The 22447-nt window shown below is 33.1% G+C and overlaps 3 protein-coding genes across 6 annotated transcripts; all 3 read right to left on the reverse strand.

The window, feature by feature from the left end:
* Nucleotides 1-2973: 2973 nt before the first annotated feature.
* On the reverse strand, nucleotides 2974-4223 carry LOC106619966 (farnesol dehydrogenase). The gene is made up of 2 exons (XM_014238324.3): nucleotides 3542-4223; nucleotides 2974-3438 (listed from the first exon to the last, which is right to left on the reverse strand). Exons 1-2 carry the CDS (start codon nucleotides 4115-4117, stop codon nucleotides 3268-3270), a joined length of 747 nt encoding a protein of 248 aa, XP_014093799.1. The 5' UTR covers nucleotides 4118-4223; the 3' UTR covers nucleotides 2974-3267.
* A 4201-nt stretch (nucleotides 4224-8424) lies between these two features.
* On the reverse strand, nucleotides 8425-9859 carry LOC106619964 (farnesol dehydrogenase). Its single transcript, XM_014238322.3, has 2 exons — nucleotides 9205-9859; nucleotides 8425-8751 (listed from the first exon to the last, which is right to left on the reverse strand). Exons 1-2 carry the CDS (start codon nucleotides 9781-9783, stop codon nucleotides 8581-8583), a joined length of 750 nt encoding a protein of 249 aa, XP_014093797.1. The 5' UTR covers nucleotides 9784-9859; the 3' UTR covers nucleotides 8425-8580.
* Nucleotides 9860-10783: 924 nt separating this feature from the next.
* Nucleotides 10784-21000, reverse strand: Cln7 (CLN7/MFS domain-containing 8). Of its 4 annotated transcripts, XM_070111704.1 has the most exons (7): nucleotides 20823-21000; nucleotides 13740-13754; nucleotides 13404-13661; nucleotides 12837-13343; nucleotides 12618-12769; nucleotides 11691-12311; nucleotides 10784-11627 (listed from the first exon to the last, which is right to left on the reverse strand). In XM_070111704.1, exons 3-7 carry the CDS (start codon nucleotides 13578-13580, stop codon nucleotides 11399-11401), a joined length of 1686 nt encoding a protein of 561 aa, XP_069967805.1. In that variant the 5' UTR covers nucleotides 13581-13661; nucleotides 13740-13754; nucleotides 20823-21000; the 3' UTR covers nucleotides 10784-11398. The 4 variants fall into 4 exon arrangements, with proteins under 4 accessions (XP_069967805.1, XP_069967804.1, XP_036214108.2 ...); XM_070111703.1 differs by having other exon boundaries at nucleotides 13404-13754; XM_036358215.2 differs by lacking the exon at nucleotides 20823-21000 and adding an exon at nucleotides 13814-13945 and having other exon boundaries at nucleotides 13404-13754.
* Between the last annotated feature and the right edge of the window lie 1447 nt (nucleotides 21001-22447).

The following is a 22447-nucleotide window of genomic DNA, read 5'->3' on the forward strand; positions in this document are numbered from 1 at the left end:
GAGCGCTTACACAATTTCCTTGGCCAGGCTCTTTGCCTATAACCAAATGAGTGCATTTTGATAAAAATTATTTTGGAAAATTACAATAATTGCTACTAGCGCTTTATGCTATAATGGATCGGATTCTTTGGATAATGTAACGAAGTGTTAGGCAACAATCTAATATAAAAGTTTTCCATATAAGCACTTGCTTTTGATCGGTCGGTTTGTATGACAGCTATATGCTATAGTGGTCCGATATTAGCGGTGCCGACAAATAAGCAGCTTCTTGGGAATAAAAACACGTGTGCACATATCTCAAAAACTGGGAAACTAGTTCGTGTATATACAGACGGACAAGCTGAAGCTGCACGTCACGCTGATCCTTTCTATATATTTTTTGCTTCTTGTTATTACAAACCTCCTGGCAAACTTAGGGTATATTAAATATTCAGGATATAAATTTTTTTTTTGTGGACCAACGATTATAAGAAATCAATAAAAACAATAATATTTTCAAACTTACGTGGACTTTCACAGTATGAGCTTATGTAAGGCGATTATGTGATGTACTGTTATTATATGATGTAATTCTTTATAATGAAGTATAAGTTTAAGGCTTAGACAGTTCTATTTTTCTTTTCATATTTTTATTCTTGTTTTTTTTACGCTGAAAATAAAAAAGTATCTTAAAATTAATTTATTTGCAAATAAAAAATATATAGTAACTTAAAAATAAGACTAATTAGAAAATTTACAGTATAATGAATATTCGTGCCATATAAACCAATAAAAACAACAAACCTTTCAAATTACACACAAAATCGCAACTATAATTATTGCGCAATCAATATTGCATACATTTGAGCCAGCCGTACAATTTAATTACTGCCGCAACTACTCGCTTTTCATATCACTGCATAAATATGCATTGCAGTGCATAGAATTACCGTAAAAATGCATAACGATGTTTAATTTATGCAAACTGCAATCACTAGACACTGTACAAGTGATGCTTAACATGTAAATTACAAATGCCGCAGCTAAACGAAGCCTGTAGCAGCGTTTTATCGAACCCTAGGCTGCAGATGTCCACGCTGCAGTCGGTGACCGGGCTATTTGCCGATTATTAATTGGATTTGCAATGCTCCTCATTAAATTTATGTAATAGAAGTTCAAACAGTTTTGTGATTAACGCCATTCCACAACTTTGCGCGCACACATATTGAATTGCAATTGCATTTACATATGCTTACGATAATTATTGTGGTGTTCAGATTTTCATGCTCTGAAATACAAATAAAAATAAATAGTAGTCTTCATAAAAAGTCATATTCTACATATCATTCTCTTACCTTTCTTTCCTTAACAGTTTCTTCCTACTTGTCGTTAGACATAGCAAAAATATTTCAATTCTGTGTGCAGCAAGCTCTGTATATATAATTGCTGCTACAGCCTGTGTACAGCTCATAAAATTACACTTATTTGTTTATTTTAAACACACAAACAATAATATATGTAATACTCAATATTTTGTTTACTATATTTTAATATTTAAATATTCAGACAAATTTGTGCAGTCAACCAGTAAATTCACTTCCGAACGATGCGCAAAGAATGCGGAAACAGCTGTTTAGTAATATTTACAAAGGCGCTCAAACTGTTGTAGGTGTTGCAGCTGGAACAATTTGAAAAGCAAAAAGTGATGGCACGGTATGCTGCTAATAACAATAATTTATTAAATTAGTCATTTCAAATTGAAAAGCGGTTTTGAATTTTGTATTATTTGTGTTTGGAAAATATTTATATATGAAAATATGAATGGGTAATATTATTGTATAACAGGGAGACCAAAGTGTCTTAAATTATTTTATAGAAAAGTTCACAGGCATTGGTTGTGTAATCTGGCAACTCGCTCTTGACTGACAGGAAGTTTGTTTTGCGGTATTTCAACTTCAGCTGATAATTTCCGAAAATTGTTTGATATTTGCATGATATACAATTGTGTTTACCATATTAATAAAATATATACAATAATAAATGCACAAAAAGATAAGCGATATAACTAAAATTCAATGCGCTAGTGTTAAAGGCAAATTTAAATTAATAGTGGTGCTCTTAACTTCCAAAGAAAAAATGGCCACTGGGCTAAATCTATTAGATAAAACCGGAAATTGGTGATTCAATCATTAAGCGAAGTCAAATTAATAGTGTTTCATGTACGAGTAAATATTAAAAGCCGGTAGTTTGGAATAAAAGTGAGTGAAACCTCCGTTGGTGCCTCAAAGATTTAGTACGACACCAAATCTACCCAGTAAAACGCCAAGTCAATAGAAGCTCTTATTGTTATGTTTACATACTTGTATATATAATTTCAAAAAGGAGATAATGATATCCAACAATTTTTTAGTTAATGTAATGGATAATAATCTATGTCAAATTTCGTGATGATAATTCTTCAAATTAAACTGTTTTCCATACATGCACTTGATTTTGATCGGCCAGCTTTTATTGCAGCTGTATGTTGTAGTGGTAGCTGTAGTTTTTGATAAGAAAAGGAGATGTGCAAAATTTCAGATCGATATCTCCTAAACTGAGAGATATTTACATACACATGTAAATATACATATACCTTATAGGGTCTCCGACATATTCTTCTAGGTGTTACAAACTTTGTAGCAAGCTTAATATACCCTGTTCATGGTATAAAAGGCTCTACCTTTCCCATTCAACATGTCAACTTTATTAAAATTAGCTACAGTTTTGAAAATCCATAAGATGATGCCTACTTTGCCGTTACAAACTACATATATTTCGAGGTCTCTAAGCTTTATCTGTAAAACTTATCTATGATAGTCATAGCATCGTCACATTTTGATTACAGAAAACTACTTCCATATATTGATTATCAGTTGATAAGACTTTTCTGTTGATGTAACATTATTATCTGATAACAATGATCATAAATAATCTAATAGTATAAAAATGCTTAACTTATGGTTGGCTTTATACCGTTTTTATTGTATGTATAATATTATATAATATTTGATATACTACAGTTATTTAATTTATTATTTAAGCTTGGGAAATATTTCAAAATTATATTCTATATAAATTAAGAAATCAGAATATATGGACTATGAAGCCCAAGAACCACCTTAATTTGTTTTAAAAATATTATATATACACATATTATTTATGCTATTTATATTGGTATATTAATATTTCATAATTTAATGTCTATACGAGCGAATAGCTTTGAGCACAGCTTTAATATCTATTTGCATTCTATTCGCCTAACATTGGCTTTACAGTTATCTCATGAACTTGCATATGAACTGGTGTTGAGAGTGTAAATAATACACAGCTGGAAATATCTTCTGGTTGTAGAATAGGTTTTTTGCCGCCACGCGAGCGTGCAGCCACAATATCGGTATCGGTTAAGCCGGGACTGACACTCTGTAAAATAAATATGCAAGATAGTCATATTAATAGATATAAAAACCTACATAAAGCAGTGTATATACAATACATATATATTTGGATGCCACTCTATACTCACAGTGATTTTAGCTCTGGTACCAAGTCCTCTGAACTCCTGACGATATACCTCCGTTAAAGCGGTCAACGCATATTTACTTGGCGCATACAAATTGGAATTTGGCGACGTGTGTGGTTCACTATGTGGCACATAATGACCCATGACACTATTAATGATCACTACATGCCCGTCAACACTGCGATCTTTCATTGAACGGAAAGCTCGTTGCGTACAATAGACCACACCCATGACATTTGTATGCAATACTTGTTGCAAAGCGGCCGGATCCATTTCGGTAGCTTGTCCGGCATTGTAAATACCAGCATTATTGATCAACACATCGACACCGCTCAAATTCTTGATAACCCAATCGAATGCTTCATTAACCGACTCCAGTGAGGTTACATCACAACTGACGGGATGAAAACGCTTCTGCTGATCCGCGGACAATGTTGCACGCCATTCGTCCATGCGTTCCTTGCGTCTAGCCAAACCGGCTACGCGCATATTCGCCTTCAACAAGTCCTTAGCAATGGCGAGACCAATGCCCGAACTGGCACCAGTGACAACAGCTGTGCAATTTGACCAACGCTCCATGTTAAGTATTTTTAAAATTTATGTACTAAGTTGAATTTAGCGAAGCAGTTGATTAAATTTTTATTAACTGTTCACTACGAAATGTGAGCGTATACTAAATTGAGCAACAGTATATAGCTGGTAAACACTTTGTAATAAACACCGGCTTTGTTTTGTCATTTTTTTTTCTTTATTCCCAGAAGTCGTTGTCGGGCACAACAAAACTGCATACCGTATGCATACGGTTATCTATCCACATGTGAAAAATAGATTGATATTTATTTATATATGTAAGTAGTTACTGGAATATCTGTACATTAGGGTAGTGGAGAAAAACTTGTGAAATCTTTATTTTATTCCAAAGTGCAGTTTCATATAAATTATTATTTAATTTTATATAAACGCTGTTGAAAAACTGTTTATTTTTTATGAAATTACACACGTAGTGTGACAGTTGCTTCATTGTGTCTACTCCACCCAACTGATTTCTCGTGCAAGTTTTTAGAGCGGTATCTTAAAACCATGGACTAAATCAACTCAGCTCCTCACGCTGAACTTTTATACATACATTTGTACATATCTACAATATATTTGAGAGGGTCTCCGACATTTCTTTCTGGGAGTTACAGACTTTGTGGCAAACGTAATATACTCTATTTAGGCTATAAAAACAGCTTTATTTCGTACTAAATGAAAATATTTATTTTCACTGCGTTACAAAATATAAGTAAGACGCACCATAGTACGAGTACATTTTTATTCGCGCATATCGCTCATATATATAATTAAAGTTACAGAGAAGAAAAGCTTTTAACGTAATTATATGACATTAAATTGCTTTTAAACAGGTAGTCTCAATATATCTACATATTTATGTACTCACTTAATAAATACATCAACTGACAGCTGTTGCATGACAAGCATCTCTCATATGTAAGGTACGGACTATACCAGGGATAAAGGGATGTCCAACTTATTCCAGTGTGAGAGCGCCTCAATATTAACGTTTTGTATAACATTTGGCAGTGTGGCCAGTTTGCAAAAAATAATAATTTTTGTACATTTAAATTAAAATACCCAACATTTATTAAGAATAAATATTATTATGTTATACATATGTCCGTTAAACATATGGAGAAACTATTAAAATCTTTTTGTGATTTTGTGTTTAATTAAAACAATTCATTTTTGAACTTTCAATGCTTAATAAAGTGAATAAATGTATTAGCTTTCAATTAATAACCTTTTTTTATCATTTGCAATTGAAAATAATACTACGAAGCTTGGCATCACAAAAGATTTCATCACAAATATTTCAATTGCGCGTTTTCTTTAATTTTCATTATTTTCTCATTTTTGTTAGTGATCTTCAACCGCGACCACGAATCTCTCTGTTCGCATATTTTTTGGTAGGATTTCAATCTGATCGACCTCTTTTTCCAATTGCTAAACGTAAAAAGCTTCTGAACTTTGACAGTTGGCTGAGTTCAGGAGGTTTTCATGTAAAGCATTTGTTCTCTCATTTCCAGTGACAGATGAGTTGTGCATGTCTTTATCTCTGCTTGTACTATATAGAGTGAATATAACAACAAATTCTTTGAAAAAATTAATAAATCATTATACAATATACATCTGTCATACATGAATTCAAAGATTCAAAGAGATGCATCAATGAAAGCTGCTCTTATTAATCTGCTCATCAATTAGAGGGTGACCAGATTAAGTGATTTCACAATTATTTTAGAAAATTTGCATTCAGAAAAAAAAACATATGATAGTACTTTTTTTTTATTCTCTCAAAATCAACAAAAAAGAAATCTCTTTATCTCTGCCAACTGCTTCCGCTACTGAAGCCTGGTTAAAGACTGAAGAACTTCCAAAAATATAGCTATTATTTATATCGCTAATGCTAGCGTAGCTATTAAGTAGTTATAATAAATGTTTTCATTTTGTAGTGGCTAAAAGGTTTTTAAAGAACTCACCGATAAAAACAAGTATTTTATCTTTAGTTTTCCAAGAGAAAAGTTCCGTTTGAATGGGTCTCTTAAGTGTGTTGAATCTCAATCGTTTTATTTATTAATCACAGTTATGTAGCAATAGCTGATGATTAGTGAAGAGTAAAGAGTAATCTCTTTTAGGTCCTAAAAGCATAAAATAATAGTGCGCAGACGAATTTGTAATTGTATTATCTTCAATGGAGTATCGGTTCTCATACTTGGATAGCTATAGGTACATAAGTCCTTTATGATGTCCGAAATATCTTGAAGTCTGAATCTCATGTATGGACTAAGCGTCTTGAACCCATTTCAAATCTGCTTAGACGATTTATTTCAATTCCAACTAGTTCACCTGGATGACTGAACAAATGTATACGACTTAAAGATATATTATATATAATAAGATTTTATGAAAGAAATACCTCATATTGGAGAGAATTTGTAAATTTTACAAATGATTGTAAATTTAGCTCTCTTTTAGCAACTTTTTTGGGCCTAAAAATCTGTGTACATTATCATATCTATCATATATCATATCTATAAGACAAAAAGTATTATTTCCCTCTTTTTTTACCGAAATAATGTTCTAAATCACAAGCCTTCAGCTAAAGGCAATAATAGACAAGATTATCAATTTTAGGCGTAACTTCTGTGCGCATTTTGTCACCTACATTGTCGAAATGTAATATTGGATGAAGATTGAAAATTAACTGAATATATATGTATTTATGACTATATTTATAAATAAAAAGGTTTCACAAGCTCAGAAGTATTTCCCATTTTTTTTTATGAATTTGTAATTTTTACTTTCTCTCAACCTGGGTTTATACTTAAACGCAACAACAATTTTTGCCCAGCAACCTAAAACTAGGCGTAGCTGAAAGTCGTAGCTCAAAAAAAGTTATGGAAGGCCGACACGAAAAATGTCATAATTAAAGCCCCTACTGACGTACATATATGTATATATGTAATTCCGGTTTGATTGCCTTCCACATTTCATTTTCAGAACTTTTACGCTGTTTTATGATTATTTCACATGCAACAATTATATATTCCTGGCAATCAAAGAGTAAACAGTTTTTGTAACAAATAACTTCATCTGTCAGCTAATAGTTCTACTAACCCAAGCAGTCTCATAACTGTCAATTGTTTACATTGGGAGAAATAAAACAGGGCAGTTGCATCACAAGCATTTTTCATACGTAACGAACAGTCATATATTTAATATACATAAATATATGAGGAAATAAAACAACAAATTAAATTTAAAAAAAAATGGCAAAGCTTTATACAAAGTACATAGGTCATATAAGAAATCAGAGATTAAAAGAGATACACCAGCAAAACTTTCTCTTTATTATGCTACTCATAAATTAGCAAGTGACCAGATTAAGCGATTTCAAAACTAATTTGGCAAAATAAATTTGCATTAAGAAAAGATATACAAGGTAATATATACCTTGCTCTCTCAAAAACAAATCAAAAATTAAAAAAAAATTACCGCAAATTTTCAACAGAAAAAATTTTATATTATTTTTTTATATCATAACACTGGGTTATTTTTTGTTGTATGTTAACTGCCGTTTTCTCAATACTTAGCTGAGAACCGCCGGTAGCTTAACTGGCTGATAGCCTTAACTGACAGAACCGTTTTCTGCGCCACGCAATTCGATTCAATTTCGTTTTGAAATTCCATTCCATGGTTGCAACAGAGCTCGGTTTCAGAGGAATATTTATGGTATATAATATTCGGAAATTTAAATATTATTACCCCGTTTTTGTATGTAATAAGCATATATGCACCCAAATATGCTTTATATATTGTATAATAATAATGACCGACAAAAGAGTCCCCGTCTTAACGCCGTCTATGCAACTGCTTCCTTTATATCTTTATTTTAGTAAATATGGATGTATTTTGATCCAACCCCATAAAACAATTTTGAGTGATAAAACAATTTTCACAACCCAAATAGTTGTCAAGTTCCCGAGTTAAAAGCAGATTTTAGGTTATGTGCTTATGCCAATGGAATTATATAATGCCCTTTTTAATATACAAATATAATCTTTGTACATTCTATACTTTGACTCGCCAGCTACTGGTCACTTTAATAAGAATAATCAGTAGTTATTATACACAAATGGAAAATTACTAACCGATAAAGAAGTGCAAGAACCATAACGGTTGATTTACTTGTTACATACATGCAACAGTAAAAATAATTAATTACATTTATTTAAACCTTATCAACAAGAGTGCAAGCTAAATAAATTACATAAAGAAGATGAAGCAGTATAAATAACACGCATAGATATAAAACATTAAGGATGTTCAGAGAAAATATTGAAATCAAATAAAATTAATTTTATTGCAATTAATTAGATAATTTACAATTTAAGTATTATTATTATATATATTAGAACATCATAAACATTTGATGGAGCTACTTAACGAAATATATATAAACATATATATTTTTAATGGATTTATTCGCCCAAAGCCGGCTTCACAGTGATCTCGTGCACCTGCATATGTGGTGGTGTAGAGAGTGTAAACAAAATACAGCTCGAAACATCCTCCGATTTTAGAGATGGAATCTTAGCGCTCTTATATTGTTCTGGCACAATTTCCGTATCGGTTAAACCGGGACTAACGCTCTGCAAGACAAAAAAATATATATATATTAATGCTAATAAAAGCTTCCAAAAAACATTGACCACAAGTAGAAACTATCTAACGTACAAAAGTGTAGTTTCTTCTATACAGCAGCAATGAAAGAAAATTTAGGCAGAGATACAACTAATCTATCTCTTACTATACCCTAAACATATTCATTTAGAACTATGAATTATTCTCAATTGTGCGCTGTAGAGAAAAATCCGCGTGTACTCTCTTAAAATACTTGTATTACCCACACAATTTATATATGTATACGTTTATGTGGGTTTGAATGTCATAGGCGTTATGACTAGCATTTATCGTTATCTAATTGAAAATCGAAACTTGATACGGATAATTTACGCCAACAATCTATGTACATAAGTATATCTCTACATATCATATTTACTTAGATATGTAAATGTATATGTATATAGGTAAAATATACTTACAGTAATCTTAATCTTGGTGCTTAGTCCTTTAAATTCCTGACGCAGTATCTCCGTAAGGGCAGTTAGCGCAAACTTAGAGGGCGCATAAACATTCATTATCGGTGGTTTATTGTCACCAACTGTGAAAGGTATACTATGACCCAAGACACTATTAACCACAACTACATGACCATCAAAATTACGTTCTTTCATCGATTTAAAGGCACGTTGTGTGCAATATACCACGCCCATAACGTTGGTTTGTATGACTTGTTGCATTTCCACCGGATTCATAATGCTAACGTGGCCAGCTTTAAAGATACCCGCGTTATTGATAAGAATATCGACGCCACCCAACTCCTTGATGATCCAATCGAATGCCGCATCAACGGATTCTTGTGATGAAACATCGCAAGCGACGGCATGGAAGCGTTTTTGTTGTTCAGCTGGTAATTGTGCCTTCAGTTCTTCCATGCGCTCCAAGCGACGCGCCAGACCGACAACAATTAAATTAGCTTTCAGCAGATCCTTAACGGTAGCAGCACCTATGCCGGAGCTAGCGCCGGTAACGGCTGCAACACGATTTTGCCAACGTTCCATTATATTAACACTTAGTTTCGAAAAGAACAACAACGACTTGCTTTACTGAAGGCTAGTGAAAGACTGAAAAGCTAACAAATATCTCGTTACTATTTATATCGATAATGATAGCGTAGCAATCAGTATTAAGTAGTTCTATAAGCTTTTTTTAGTGAAATCACTAACCGGTCTCTGAAGAACCCATCAGTAAAACAAGTTGGGTCAGTACGTTGCTTTCAGTTTTGTAAAAGCTAGTCAGAAAAGTATACATAGCAGTCAAGAAAACAGTTGCATACAAATGGCTCTCTTAAAGTGTATTGAGTCTTGAACGTTTTGTTTATTAAGAGAGTTATTTATATGAGATCAAATCATTCACAATGCAAGCCGATAACAATAGCTGATACTGAAGTGAATACAAGTAGAAATATTAGCGCGAACACGAATTTGTAAAAATATTATTTTCAAACGAATCTTTGCTTGTTTTAAAAGTAAAATATTATATAATATTTATCATGTTCTTGATTGCAAGCAGCTTTGTTTATTAGCGGACTACAAACACATGGCAAAAACAACAGTTGCAAGTTAAATTCTTTGGCCTATCTCATATTTGAACTCTTACTGTACATTGTCCATATAGGCATTCTTGCGGTAAGGTTTAAATTCATTGCGTACGTAAGTTATATGGTGGCGAGTGAGGCGGAAACATTGTTCATTGTCCAGCCTTTGCAAGACTGAGATAGAAACATTTTGGTAGTCTTAACTTCGGTGAACCAGAAGACATAGCCGAAACTGACATTAGCCGTTGATGTTGATTTGTAAGAGTCTAATGATCTACATATTATATAAGTACCACAAAAAAGCAGCGTTCTAAACTGTTCAAATCAAATTCCTATTAAGATTGACCACGTAACCTAAGCGAACCTAACCTCATATTTGGATTGGACCTATTACAAATCTGCTTAGGCGATTTATTTAGATTACAATTAGTTCTATTAAAGGTATAAGATCTAAACGTTTCAGGTTTAATTTAGAAACCGTTAAGAAACAAATGTCTCGTCGAGCCGTTTATTCATTAATGAGTAAATATAGCAAATTTCGCTCTCGTTCTTTTGGAACCTTAACGATATGCTCAATCAACGTTTATAATTCTCAAAAATTTATTTTTTAATATTGACCTTGAAAAATATTTCAAAAATATACTATTATTGCTTAATGTTTCATAACTTTAGTTAAATATGTGTTTATAAAAATATTCAAATTTAATACATATACATATATTTGTAAACATATATAAATATATAAAATTATGGATTCTTCTTAAGTAAACAATGGCAATACACTTGTCAACTGTAAAAAAACTATAATTTAAAACTTAATTAATTTTAATACTATCATATACATAATTTATTTTTAGAAATATATAACTCTATATTCACAAAAAAAACATTTTAAAGAAGGTTAGAAGTGTTTTTTCATATGTTTTTACAAACTTGTAGCTTATACTTTTTTTCGAACCTGGGTTAATATACAACAAACAATTTTTTCTTCCCTATCGAAACTAAGTGTACCTAAAAGTCGTAGCTATTAAAAAGGTAGCTTCCGCGGTACATTTTATACTTATAACTGTATAAAAACATTACTTTTCCCCTACAACTATAGTTATACTATTTCTTTTCGAATACAGCGCTGTATTTAGAGCAGTATTCAGTTCATCTTCATTCTCTATCAGCGCCGGCACTACGTCATCAATTTGTGGCACTATTTTGTACTCGGCTTCCTCTGATTGTAGTGGCACTTTATTTGTACTCAGTGTTTGCATTTCGGCACCCATAGAATTGTCGAAACTCGGTGGTATCAGACGTTTTCTGGAAAATATATACATACATAAGTATATATAAAATGTGAGTTTTCGAAAATAAAGCACTCACTTCGATAATAGCAACCATATCATCGCTACGAACATCATCACCGACGTTATGCCGAACGTCCAGTACGTACCATAACGTGTATAGATCACACCAACAAAAACCGGTCCCAATACGCGCGACAAACATCCGGCACCGGTCATCAGACCCATCCAAACACCTTGCGGTCGTGGTCCCAATACCTTTGAGAAGATCGTTTGTATCAAAGTGACACCGATCGGATAACCGATCGAGGTGAATGCATAGCCGATGATAAATTGTGTTAAGGTCAGCGCTGGTGTTAGCTCACACCATGGCTGTGTTTTAGGACACCCAAGAAATACTATATCATTCGGTTCGAGATCTATTGTAGCATTGCCCGTCAGCGGTATTGTGTCATTGTAAACTTCAGCAATAACAGGTGGTCCATCGCCCCAAGGTATATACAGCACACGCCCGAGTACCATTAAGGAAAAGCCACCCCATATGAGCACATAGTGTTCGGGAAAAACTTTACAAAGCGGATTGATGGCAACGAATGTGGCGAGCGCCACAATGGCACCCACTGACATCAATATGCCCATGTAGTAGAGTGCTTCATGATTGCTCCATGCAAACTGATCCATGGTTAGAGAGGTGCCGAGTCTGAAAGAAAATAGATTTTTAATACAGATGTTCAAAAATTGAAATGGGTATTAAGTGGAGAGCATAATTATTTGACGAAGAATTTGGCGAAGCAAAGGTCAAGATTTGAAAGTCCAGAATAATGAACTTTCTCCTTCTTTTCCTCTCTTGAGCTTATCTTAGTCGAAAATAAAAATCAAAGGTACTCTAATAAGATCACGGCCTCTATCTACATACATCTTTTTTAAGTTTCTTCCACCGTCGTTATTCAACAAACCAACTGAGTGAGACAATGAATTACGAATATGACTGCATCAGAGTACTTACGTTTCGAGCAGCACAAAGTTGAAGACCAACACGAAAAATGCCATAATCAAGGTCCACGCTGACACGTAGTCCGGTTTGATGGCCTTCCACGTTTCACGTTCCGAACTTTTACCCTGTTTTATCATTATTTCGCGCGCAGCTATCTTATGTTCCTGGATGTCAAAAAGTAAACAATTTGTGTTACAAATCAATTAATTGACCAGCTATTAGTTATACTACCTCAAAAAGTCCCGGCAGAAACATTATAAAGTTACCAATGCTCATAAGTACATTTATCCAACCACAAGCTGTATACATGTTGAAAACAATGAAACCCCAAAGAAAACTATAGCCATCATTGCCCAATGGTGTTACAGCCGTCTGTAGACCGGGTCCCACAATGAAACCCAATACCTGTGCCAGCGACACCATCGAAACGGCTTTTGTGCGTTCGCTCAAACGTGTCGCCGCCGATAAATACGAACGACAAACAGCAATATTTGCCGAACTGACGCCAATTAAAAAACGTGAGATCAACATCCAGTATTTGACATGATCAGGACGCATTTCTAGTGATGAATAAAGCCCACTTGCGAATGTGAATAACGCTAACGAGCATAGTAAGGGTAAACGAATGGTGCCAATTTTATTGCTCCACCAACCGAAGAGCGGACTGAAAATCATCTGACCCAACGGATTTGCAGCAACAATGAGACCCATGAACTCTTTTCCCGCCTTTGGATCTAGCTATGAAGTAGTATGTGAAAAAGAATTTATACTTTCTTATTAACTATATTATATGCATACCTTATTTAAGTACGGCCATATGCCAGTAAGTATTATACTGAAACCAAGTGACATCAGGAACATTGTGAAATAAATGACGCGCACAGAACGCCAACGGCTCCGATATTCCTCCAATGTTTCAAGGCCATCATCAACATCGTCTGGTATTTTTTGTGATTTTTTACAAGAATTGCCCATTGTTGGTTATTGTACTTTTAATTAAGAAGCTTGGAGTCTACAGTTTATGTTTGGCAGCTTTGTGCTCGACATTTGAACTCTCTGAACATTGATGAAAATTTAGATATAAGCATACGATGCTTTGCTAAAACCAATTTCGATTTATATATGCTGATTTACATGCTGAGTCGGAAACTGTAGTTAATAGAGAAATTGATAGAAATGAGATCATTAATTCACTTCATAATACTTACATCGACAGTAACTGTTAATAATAACTCTTGCATTCTGCTTCCAAGCTTTGCTTGGTGCAATAACAAACTATACCGTTTCAACAAATGCAATTTCGTAAACAAACGACAGGATATGCAGTCAGCTGCAGAGCATATGTCAAAACAGTAGAATAAAATGTCAAAATTCAAAAAGCTTTGCAAAATTACTGCTGTGTGTACGTGCTTAGGTATGCCAAAAAAGCTCTTCTTAAGCTTAAGCGGTCGATGATATCACTAAACACAATATGTTTATGTATATGTGTATACGAAAAAGTATCAAAAGTAAGCGAGGCGTCTTAAACTGTATGAAATAGTTCAAGATAACTGTTAAGCTTTTGACTACTCTTAAAAAAATTGTATGTGCCTATTAAGCTATTCAGATCTCTTTATGAAACACATAATGTATGTGTGTATGCGATTTGGTCTGTTGTCTATAATTTGAAAACTATATGATCGAAGCCACCGTAATCCGATTTATTTTGATGATCGCAGCTTTCACCGATAGTCTTATGCTGAATAGGCTCACGCTAAACTCGATACCGATTACATTAAAGAGTTACTATTTTCCCATACAGTCGGAACTGCAATGAACCCGAATTCATTTCTAACTAGCAATATCAATCAACTCTTTGCCGATGTTAATAAAATAGTTTAAAAATATCGGGCTGTATGATAGTTACAATGGCTCTCACGAATCGTCACAAAACCGTATCAGCTTTGCTCAATATACACCTCAAAAAAACCTGATGATCTCTTTAAAAATATACGAAGAAAAGCTTGAAAATAGTGTAATATGATAATTAAGAGAGCTGTGAAGTCTCCATCAAAGAAACGTATCTATTTTCATCAATAGATTACTTTACCATCAATAGATTTATTACCGAACAGGTTTAAATATATTGGAAGCAACATACCACTAGATGAATAAATTAATATACTTTGAATTTTAAGTAGGTGTTAATGGTCAATAGCTCAATAAATGCAAATGGCGTTAACCAACAACGTGTAGAGGCCGCTATTTCGTTCTAAGAAGAGTTTTTTTGCTTACCCTTAGGATAAGTGGATATTCCAACACGAATATAGCTGCTTGAGTGCTGTTGTCAAGCTCAGGGTTCTAACAGGCTTTGCAGCAACAAACGACAACCTTCTATTTAAAACAATATGTATGAGCACTATGTCGAAATATCGTAAATAAAATAATTTAAAACTTCTCAAGATTAGGGCTATTACCTAACACGCATGAAACATGCAGATAACGAATTATAGCTATTATCCCATATAACTAGTAGTTGACGAATTAGTCAGAACCTAGACATAGTACTTGACGAAATGAAATCAGATACTACACGTGAATGAGTATAATTTGTATAGTTCTTAACATAAATGCTGAAGTGATTGTAATAAAATATGATTACTAAAATCGCTGAGCACATGCCTCATACCTCTATATAAACAGATGGGTAGTAGAATTAAGCAAATTGTGACAATTTCATCGAGATAAGTAATCACAATTATTGTATATTTACCCAAAATCACTGTTTAACTGTTTATAATTGTATGACTGGGTAAATTTTTGTTATTCCAAGTGTACTTTCTTATTCTTCGAGCGCGTTCATTGTAAAACTTTTATTCCCAAAATGTAAATGCAAATATAATGACGATTTGTGGATTCGCTTGATAAAGCGAAGCAAAGTCGTAACGCTCAAAGCGAAAGTTAAAAAGTGCACTGTCAGAAATGATTTTTAAATGAGTTAGGAGAGCACACTTCTTTCATTTCGTATAGGAATTTTGAAGGAGCGAATTCTAGGAAATGTCCTTAAGATAGATTTGCTTTATTAAGACTTCTTTAAAAAGGTGGTAAGACAAATATCTAAAATAACTCTTTAACATAAATTGTTTGCCTTGAACACTTACAGTTTACCGACCAAGAGTAGTGATCGATAACCAAATAGTGTTCGCTCGATCATAAGCTATGTGCATACCGGAAGTTGAGTTTCAGTGAATTTGAATGAGAAGTTGAATGCATAGCTAATACGCAGTGCTTGCTCGGATACTACCCCGATCGGAGCAAACATAGACTATATTGCGTATACTTGAGAGGGTACCTCTGTCACGAAAAATCCTCTTATGTTTGGAGAAAGTTTAACTATTTAAGGACATACGCTAAACTGAAGCTTATTAATATAGTCTTATAATAAAATATAGAAAATTGAACAGTCGACTTTGATAAATCTTTTACAGAAGCTTGTGTTGAAACATCTTTAGACAAGCAATAAACAATGAGCGTCAGTAGCCAACACTTTCGAACAAAATTGAAACTTTTCTGCGGTAATGCAGACATAGGCCCGATAACCGCTGTTGAGTAGCAATCGCTTTTCAATTTTTCGGTGAGTTATTTTCCCACTCACAATCCGGACATCGATAAATATTATTTTACATTTATTTATTATTAATAATTAATATTTGCTAAAACATTTGTGCAAAACAAATGTGTTGAAGATCCCCTTTGCACTTGATTCATGAGTGCAAGGCACATCACTGACTAAAGCATTTAAAAATGCAATGTATCACATCACATACATAATACCTACTTTTATGCGTATATACATACATACATATATATGTACAAATAATAAAAAAAAAATTCAATCCTCACTTTGTTTGCAATGAGATTCACCTGCGTGACTGGCGAATATCCAGCAGTGCAAGTGCACACATATGTACATACTACATAATTAAATGAGTATAAGTATTCATATTAATAGCGAGTGCTGTAGGCTCTACAAATACAGATTTATGTATGTACATATAGCAAACGTAACTTATATATATTTAAAGATAAATTAACGCTTGCACGCATGCATATACTTGTAGTTACATTTACATACATAGAAGTACATATATATATTCAACTCGCACTCATCATTTTTATAATATGCGAAATGATGCCAAAGCTCTCAGTTAAACAAAGACAATTTTCATAATGATAAGCGTTTTATTGCACTTCGTTCGCGAGATCGTTTTTTCGAATGAGTTCGCCTTAAATTCCTTAACTGAATACGTTAATTAACTGCAAGACGTTCTTGTCTATTATATATGGTATGTACATATAGACGCATTTAAATAAGGAATTTTTGGGTTTTTTATACACTTCGAGCAAATCTGTAAAACTCTGTCATATATTATTAAATTTCTGACTGATTTGAGCTTTAAAGTGTATTTAAAAAACAAGATCACTCGACTAATTGTCGAACGACAATAAGAGCATTAAATAAAAGCGTTAAACAGGATCAACTAGAAGTATACAAATGCTTAAAAATTTAAATTTGCAATCAAAAAGAGAAACTGGGATCCAGAACTGCAAGCAAGACTATACTCTTGCGAATATATGTTATAGTAGTCCGATCCGTTAAAGTATGGAAAACTGTTTTATTTGACGCAATATCTTAACGAAATTTGGCATATATTTTGGTGCAGCCATGGACTTTTTTTTTTATACCCTGAACAATCGGAATCGAGTATTTGTATGAAAAACTTTTTTATTTGACGTAATATATTCACGAAATTTGGCATGAGTTATTTTTTAAGTCAACAATGTAAACTCCGAAGAAATTGTTTATATCGGATTACTATAGCATATAGCTGTCATACAAACTGAACAAACGGAATCGAGTATTTGTATGGAAAACTCTTTCATTTTACGAGATATCTTTACGAAATTTGGCATGGATTCCTATTTAAGGCAATAATAAAATCTCCGAAGAAATTGTTGAGATGAGATCACTATATCATATAGCTGTCATACAAATTGAACGATCGGTATCAAGTTTTTGTAAGGAACCTTTGTATTTGTGAAGGGTATTTTAGCTTCGATGCAGGCAATGTTAAAGTTTTTTCTTTTTTTTTTAATTTTTTTTAACTTGTAAATATGTAAGTGTGTAGAATTTGCTAATCTTAAAAGCTTATAATTTGTAGCAATTAGCATTGTATTTGCATATATTATCAGGTATGCGACCACCTGTGAAGCTTCCGGTTGCTTTATTGTTGTTTTATGTGATATGAAATTCAAATTTTTTGCACCTAATATTTGGTGTAATTATTATTATATTTATTAGTAGTGGAAAATTAACAAGAGCATTGGAGCACTAAACGAAAATATATATTAAAAAAAATATATATAATAGTTATATAATAAAATGCTTCACTCACCAGAGTTTAAAAAACACTAATCATTCTGTTTAAATAAAACTTGTGGTAGTGTAGTTCATGCAAATGATTACTACTTCACACACATACATACATATATACAGCTATAGTACTTATGTGCTTGTTATTGTTGCTTTTATCTAAGTGATTGCATTAGCACGCTGATAAGCGTCTATTATTATTTAATATATGAAACAGAGCGCAACAGATGCCGTCTAACTAGTGTGTATGAGTGGTAAACTGTTAAACTCGTAAAACAACCAACGCCAGCTGTTTGTTGTCACAACAAATACAATAAAAATTCGAGAGCCGAAGAAGAAAATAGAAACAAAAACAAAAGCAAATAGTTGCTTGCTAAGAAATCGTGTTGCAAACGAAATAGCTGACGTTTAACAGTTTTATAATCGAGCCGATGAACACGTTTCAAAAAGGGTATTATGACTTTGTCGACGTATTACTATGGCTGGCAGAGAGTAGGTGTTATATATATATTGGTTGTATCTAAGAAATTTTTGAGTCACGATTAGCTCATGTAAACATTGAAATATGTTGGCAAAGAACTTGTGCCAAGTGTCTCTTTCCTGATAAATTATAAAGGGTGTGTTTGAGCGCACCGAATATATTCGTGCTAATATCCTGTCAAATAAAAAATTGATTTTGATCTTCAGCCGACAAAAATTCGTTCTAGTAAAGTGATTCCTTCAAGCACAGTGAAATTAATTCTAACGTCCTATTGAAACCATTTAGCACTTAGAAAATAATTAAAATTGGCGTGAGGAACCAAAAACTCACGAGTCATTTGTCTACAGCGCTTGACAGACATAGACGCCAACTTTGACTACATCCTCACTTGTAAAATGTATGGACTAATAATGCTACGGCATGCAATCCACACTAAATTCTAATTTTCTAGATGCTAAGGTGCTCGGAGAGTCTCTTCCGGCTTGTTCGCAGTTATGGTACGGTAATTTTGTCATTTACAGTACCTGTTCAAGCTCAAAATATGGCTCTTCGCTAAAACATATGTAGAGCAAAAATTTGCATGTACTTACCGCATAGATCGCGTGTTTTGAAAATAAATTTTTATGATTTTTGAACGTTGTTCCGTTGCAAGTTTTTTTGTGATATTTTTCCATAACATATTGGACATAACTAACTCTTGTTTGATAGCTTCTTATTCAAGCACAAGCGCTTACTTTGACAGCTGGTTTGACAGCTATCTTTTTATACTATTTATATCTATGTAGGTATATCCCTAAAAAAAACACCCAATGTAATATAAAGTGGAAGCTAAAACTTAAAATGCTAATATTTTTAGGAATGTGATGATCATGTCATAATATAATTGGCATAACTGTGAAACACATGTATTTACTTTGACAGCTGTTTGACAGTTATCTCTCTAGAGTATCTATATTTAATTAAAAAAACATCCTATGTAATGTAAAGTGAAGTTAGAAGAGTCGAATATAACGTCAGCTGGCAAAATTTATTTATTTACTAACTTCTTATTAATTATAGTGATTCGATATTCAATAATAATAGTTAATATTCGCCGGTGCGACTCGAACTTTTACTCCCTTATTTTATTCCTTTATCTAACGATTTTTCACGCTTAAGCTTTGTTTTGTTTTTATTATGGTTTTATGATGCGTGTGTCTCGTACTTATCTGCATTGATTAGGTACGCAATCAAATTTAATTGAATTTACTTTAGTGGTAGATGATAAAATAGAGTTCTGTATGAAAGAGAAATTTAACATTTTTTCACAAAATTAAAATAAATGAAAATTAGTTGCTTATAACTAGATATATATATATTTTTTTAATTATTATATATCTTTGTATACATATATATAATATAATATTATATAAACTGTTTTGAAAATAATTTTCAATAAATTCTTAGGCTTGGAACCTAATTGATTGTTTGGCAGCCACAATGTGGTTTAAAAAAGTGTTGAAGCCGAAAGAGAAAAGACTTATATACATACTATATACATCAGTATATATATGCATAGCTATTGTACTCTAGAAATTTTTTTTTTTTTTGTTCTTATAGAAATATTCAAATTTGACGCTTAAAATTCGAGTCAATTTTGTTACATGAAACCGGCTCTCGCGGTATTCTACTTTAAGTCTCGTAGTTACGGACCCAAACTAGCACCAACTTTATTGTAATAAATTTGCGAAAAATATTTAATACTTTTTTGCAGAATTCTTTGTTTAACTAGTCTGCAAACTACGCTTTACCGTAAACAACAAGCAGCCTACAAAACATAAATGAACACAAAAATTTAGAGAAAAAAATTGCTTCATAAAAAATATGCAAAAAAAACGCATGCATAACTAGTTTTGTATCTAAAAAACCGGTTAGTCTTACTTCCAATTATATTCCACAACAATTTTGAACCCTTAAAATATTTAACAGTTAGCAATTGACTCAATGAATAGCTTTGTCTGCTTTCTAATGATTTCATTCGCTTTTCGATTTTGCTGAATTGGGTCAATATTAAATACATTGTTGTTGTTTGAGTGCATTTTCATCACTTTTGTTTTGTTTTCGTTCAATGCCCACGCGATGCAGCAATACACACACGCACACACACATACATACACACACTAAAAAACACATTTTCATTAGATTTTATTTAAATTTAGCAGTTATTGTTGTTGTTTGCTAGCCGCTGACTACATTTTATTAACTTGGCAGCTGAGTTAATGCGAGTAATATACATATATATTTGTATGTATGTATGTTATTTCTATTTTATACTTTGATTTACTTGTATTGGCTGCCTTTGTGCTTTTCCTGAATTGTTTGCTATATTTCTTCTTGTGACAACAAACAACTAAGGCAAACACCTCACAACACGCTCGTTCGCTACGTTCACTTTTCCGCTGTTCCCCAAACGCACGCTGCACGGCCGAGTATTCAGGCGCGACTACTGGCTGCCTGGTGACTGTTGCTGCTTTTGGCTTGCATTAACAACAAAGTCACATTAACATTGTGGCGCTTGCGTTTGATAGCATGCAATGAGTGTTTCATCATTGCATCGTGAGTGCTCTCGAAACATGTACGGCGCTCTCGCGCTCTTCCACAGTCCACGATTTTGGGTTAACAACTTTTGGCACGCGATCGACAAATTTGGTTACATACTAAAGACGAATATGGGTTACTTAATACCCTACAATGTAGCGCCTACATGTTGGTTGAGAGATCGAAATCTGTTGAAATCGAAGAATGTAACTGACTGAAACCCACTTTCCAAAAAGTTTTTTTATTCTCTACTCTTTCACATCACTCAAACCGACTTAGACTTCAAAAATTTCGAGTTTTATTTCGAGTTTAATTTCGTTTTTATATGAGTTTATCCCTCATTCCATAAGGAACATGGATCCACTACTGCACATCAGAAACCAAGCATCTGTGAGTTTCACTCTGCGAATCTACTCCCAAAGAGACGTAAACTGTGCTATCGGCCAGAAACGTGTTGAGATTAACAAGATGTGATCCATCTCAACTATCTATACAAGAGAAAATTGGTCTCAGCACTTTACTATGCCGAATTATTAAGGTGCCATTTGACAAAGGAAAGGCACTTCCGCCATTACGCGGCACTAGCTCATACCTCCAACGTCGGCACTCCAAATTGGTCGAATAAGGCTAAAAACTGCTGCCCTGTACACCGTATTTTCGAGGTATGACTCCCTGCGAGTTTTTCTTTTGCTTACAAACTCACCGGTTTAGTCGCTTGCCAGCAGAAATTTAAGTCAAATGATCTTACAGACCTCCAGAAATCCATCTTTTAGACGGTTTTAAGAAGTTCAAGTATAACGAGTTTAAAGGAGACTAACATATGTTAAGAAACAACTCGCGATTTTTTTATAAATTTTAGTTTTTCGTTTATAAATTTATTTCTACTTATTACTTGTCGGACCGCGCCATAATTAATTTTTTCCAAACTTTTGTATAAACTTTTAATAGTATGTTGTAAGTGAAAATTATTTTTTTTTTTAATTGCACAAATTCGAAGGCGAAAAAATGTTATGCCCCGATTGGAAGTACGTGTATATATTTATAAATATAAAAATACTATATGTTGAGCATATATTTAGTATATAGATATGTATGTTTGTTTCCTAATTTATTGTATCATCCGAACACCACCACATCAGCTCTTTTGACGATGAAATGTATGGTGGATGATATGTATTAGACTGCAAAAAAAAAAAATGAAAGCGAAAATGGAACATAAAATTTGCTTTAAAAATGAGTGAAGTTTTTTAAGTGCAACTGTGCGCTTGTGAGCCAAATGTGTAAAATGCAAAATTAAAAAAAAATTTATATAACTAAATACATTTTATTGGCGCGCTACATATTAACAAAATAATAATAATATTGCTGAAA

This window comes from Bactrocera oleae, chromosome 6 (assembly GCF_042242935.1).
Source record: "Bactrocera oleae isolate idBacOlea1 chromosome 6, idBacOlea1, whole genome shotgun sequence".
Taxonomy (NCBI): domain Eukaryota; kingdom Metazoa; phylum Arthropoda; class Insecta; order Diptera; family Tephritidae; genus Bactrocera; species Bactrocera oleae.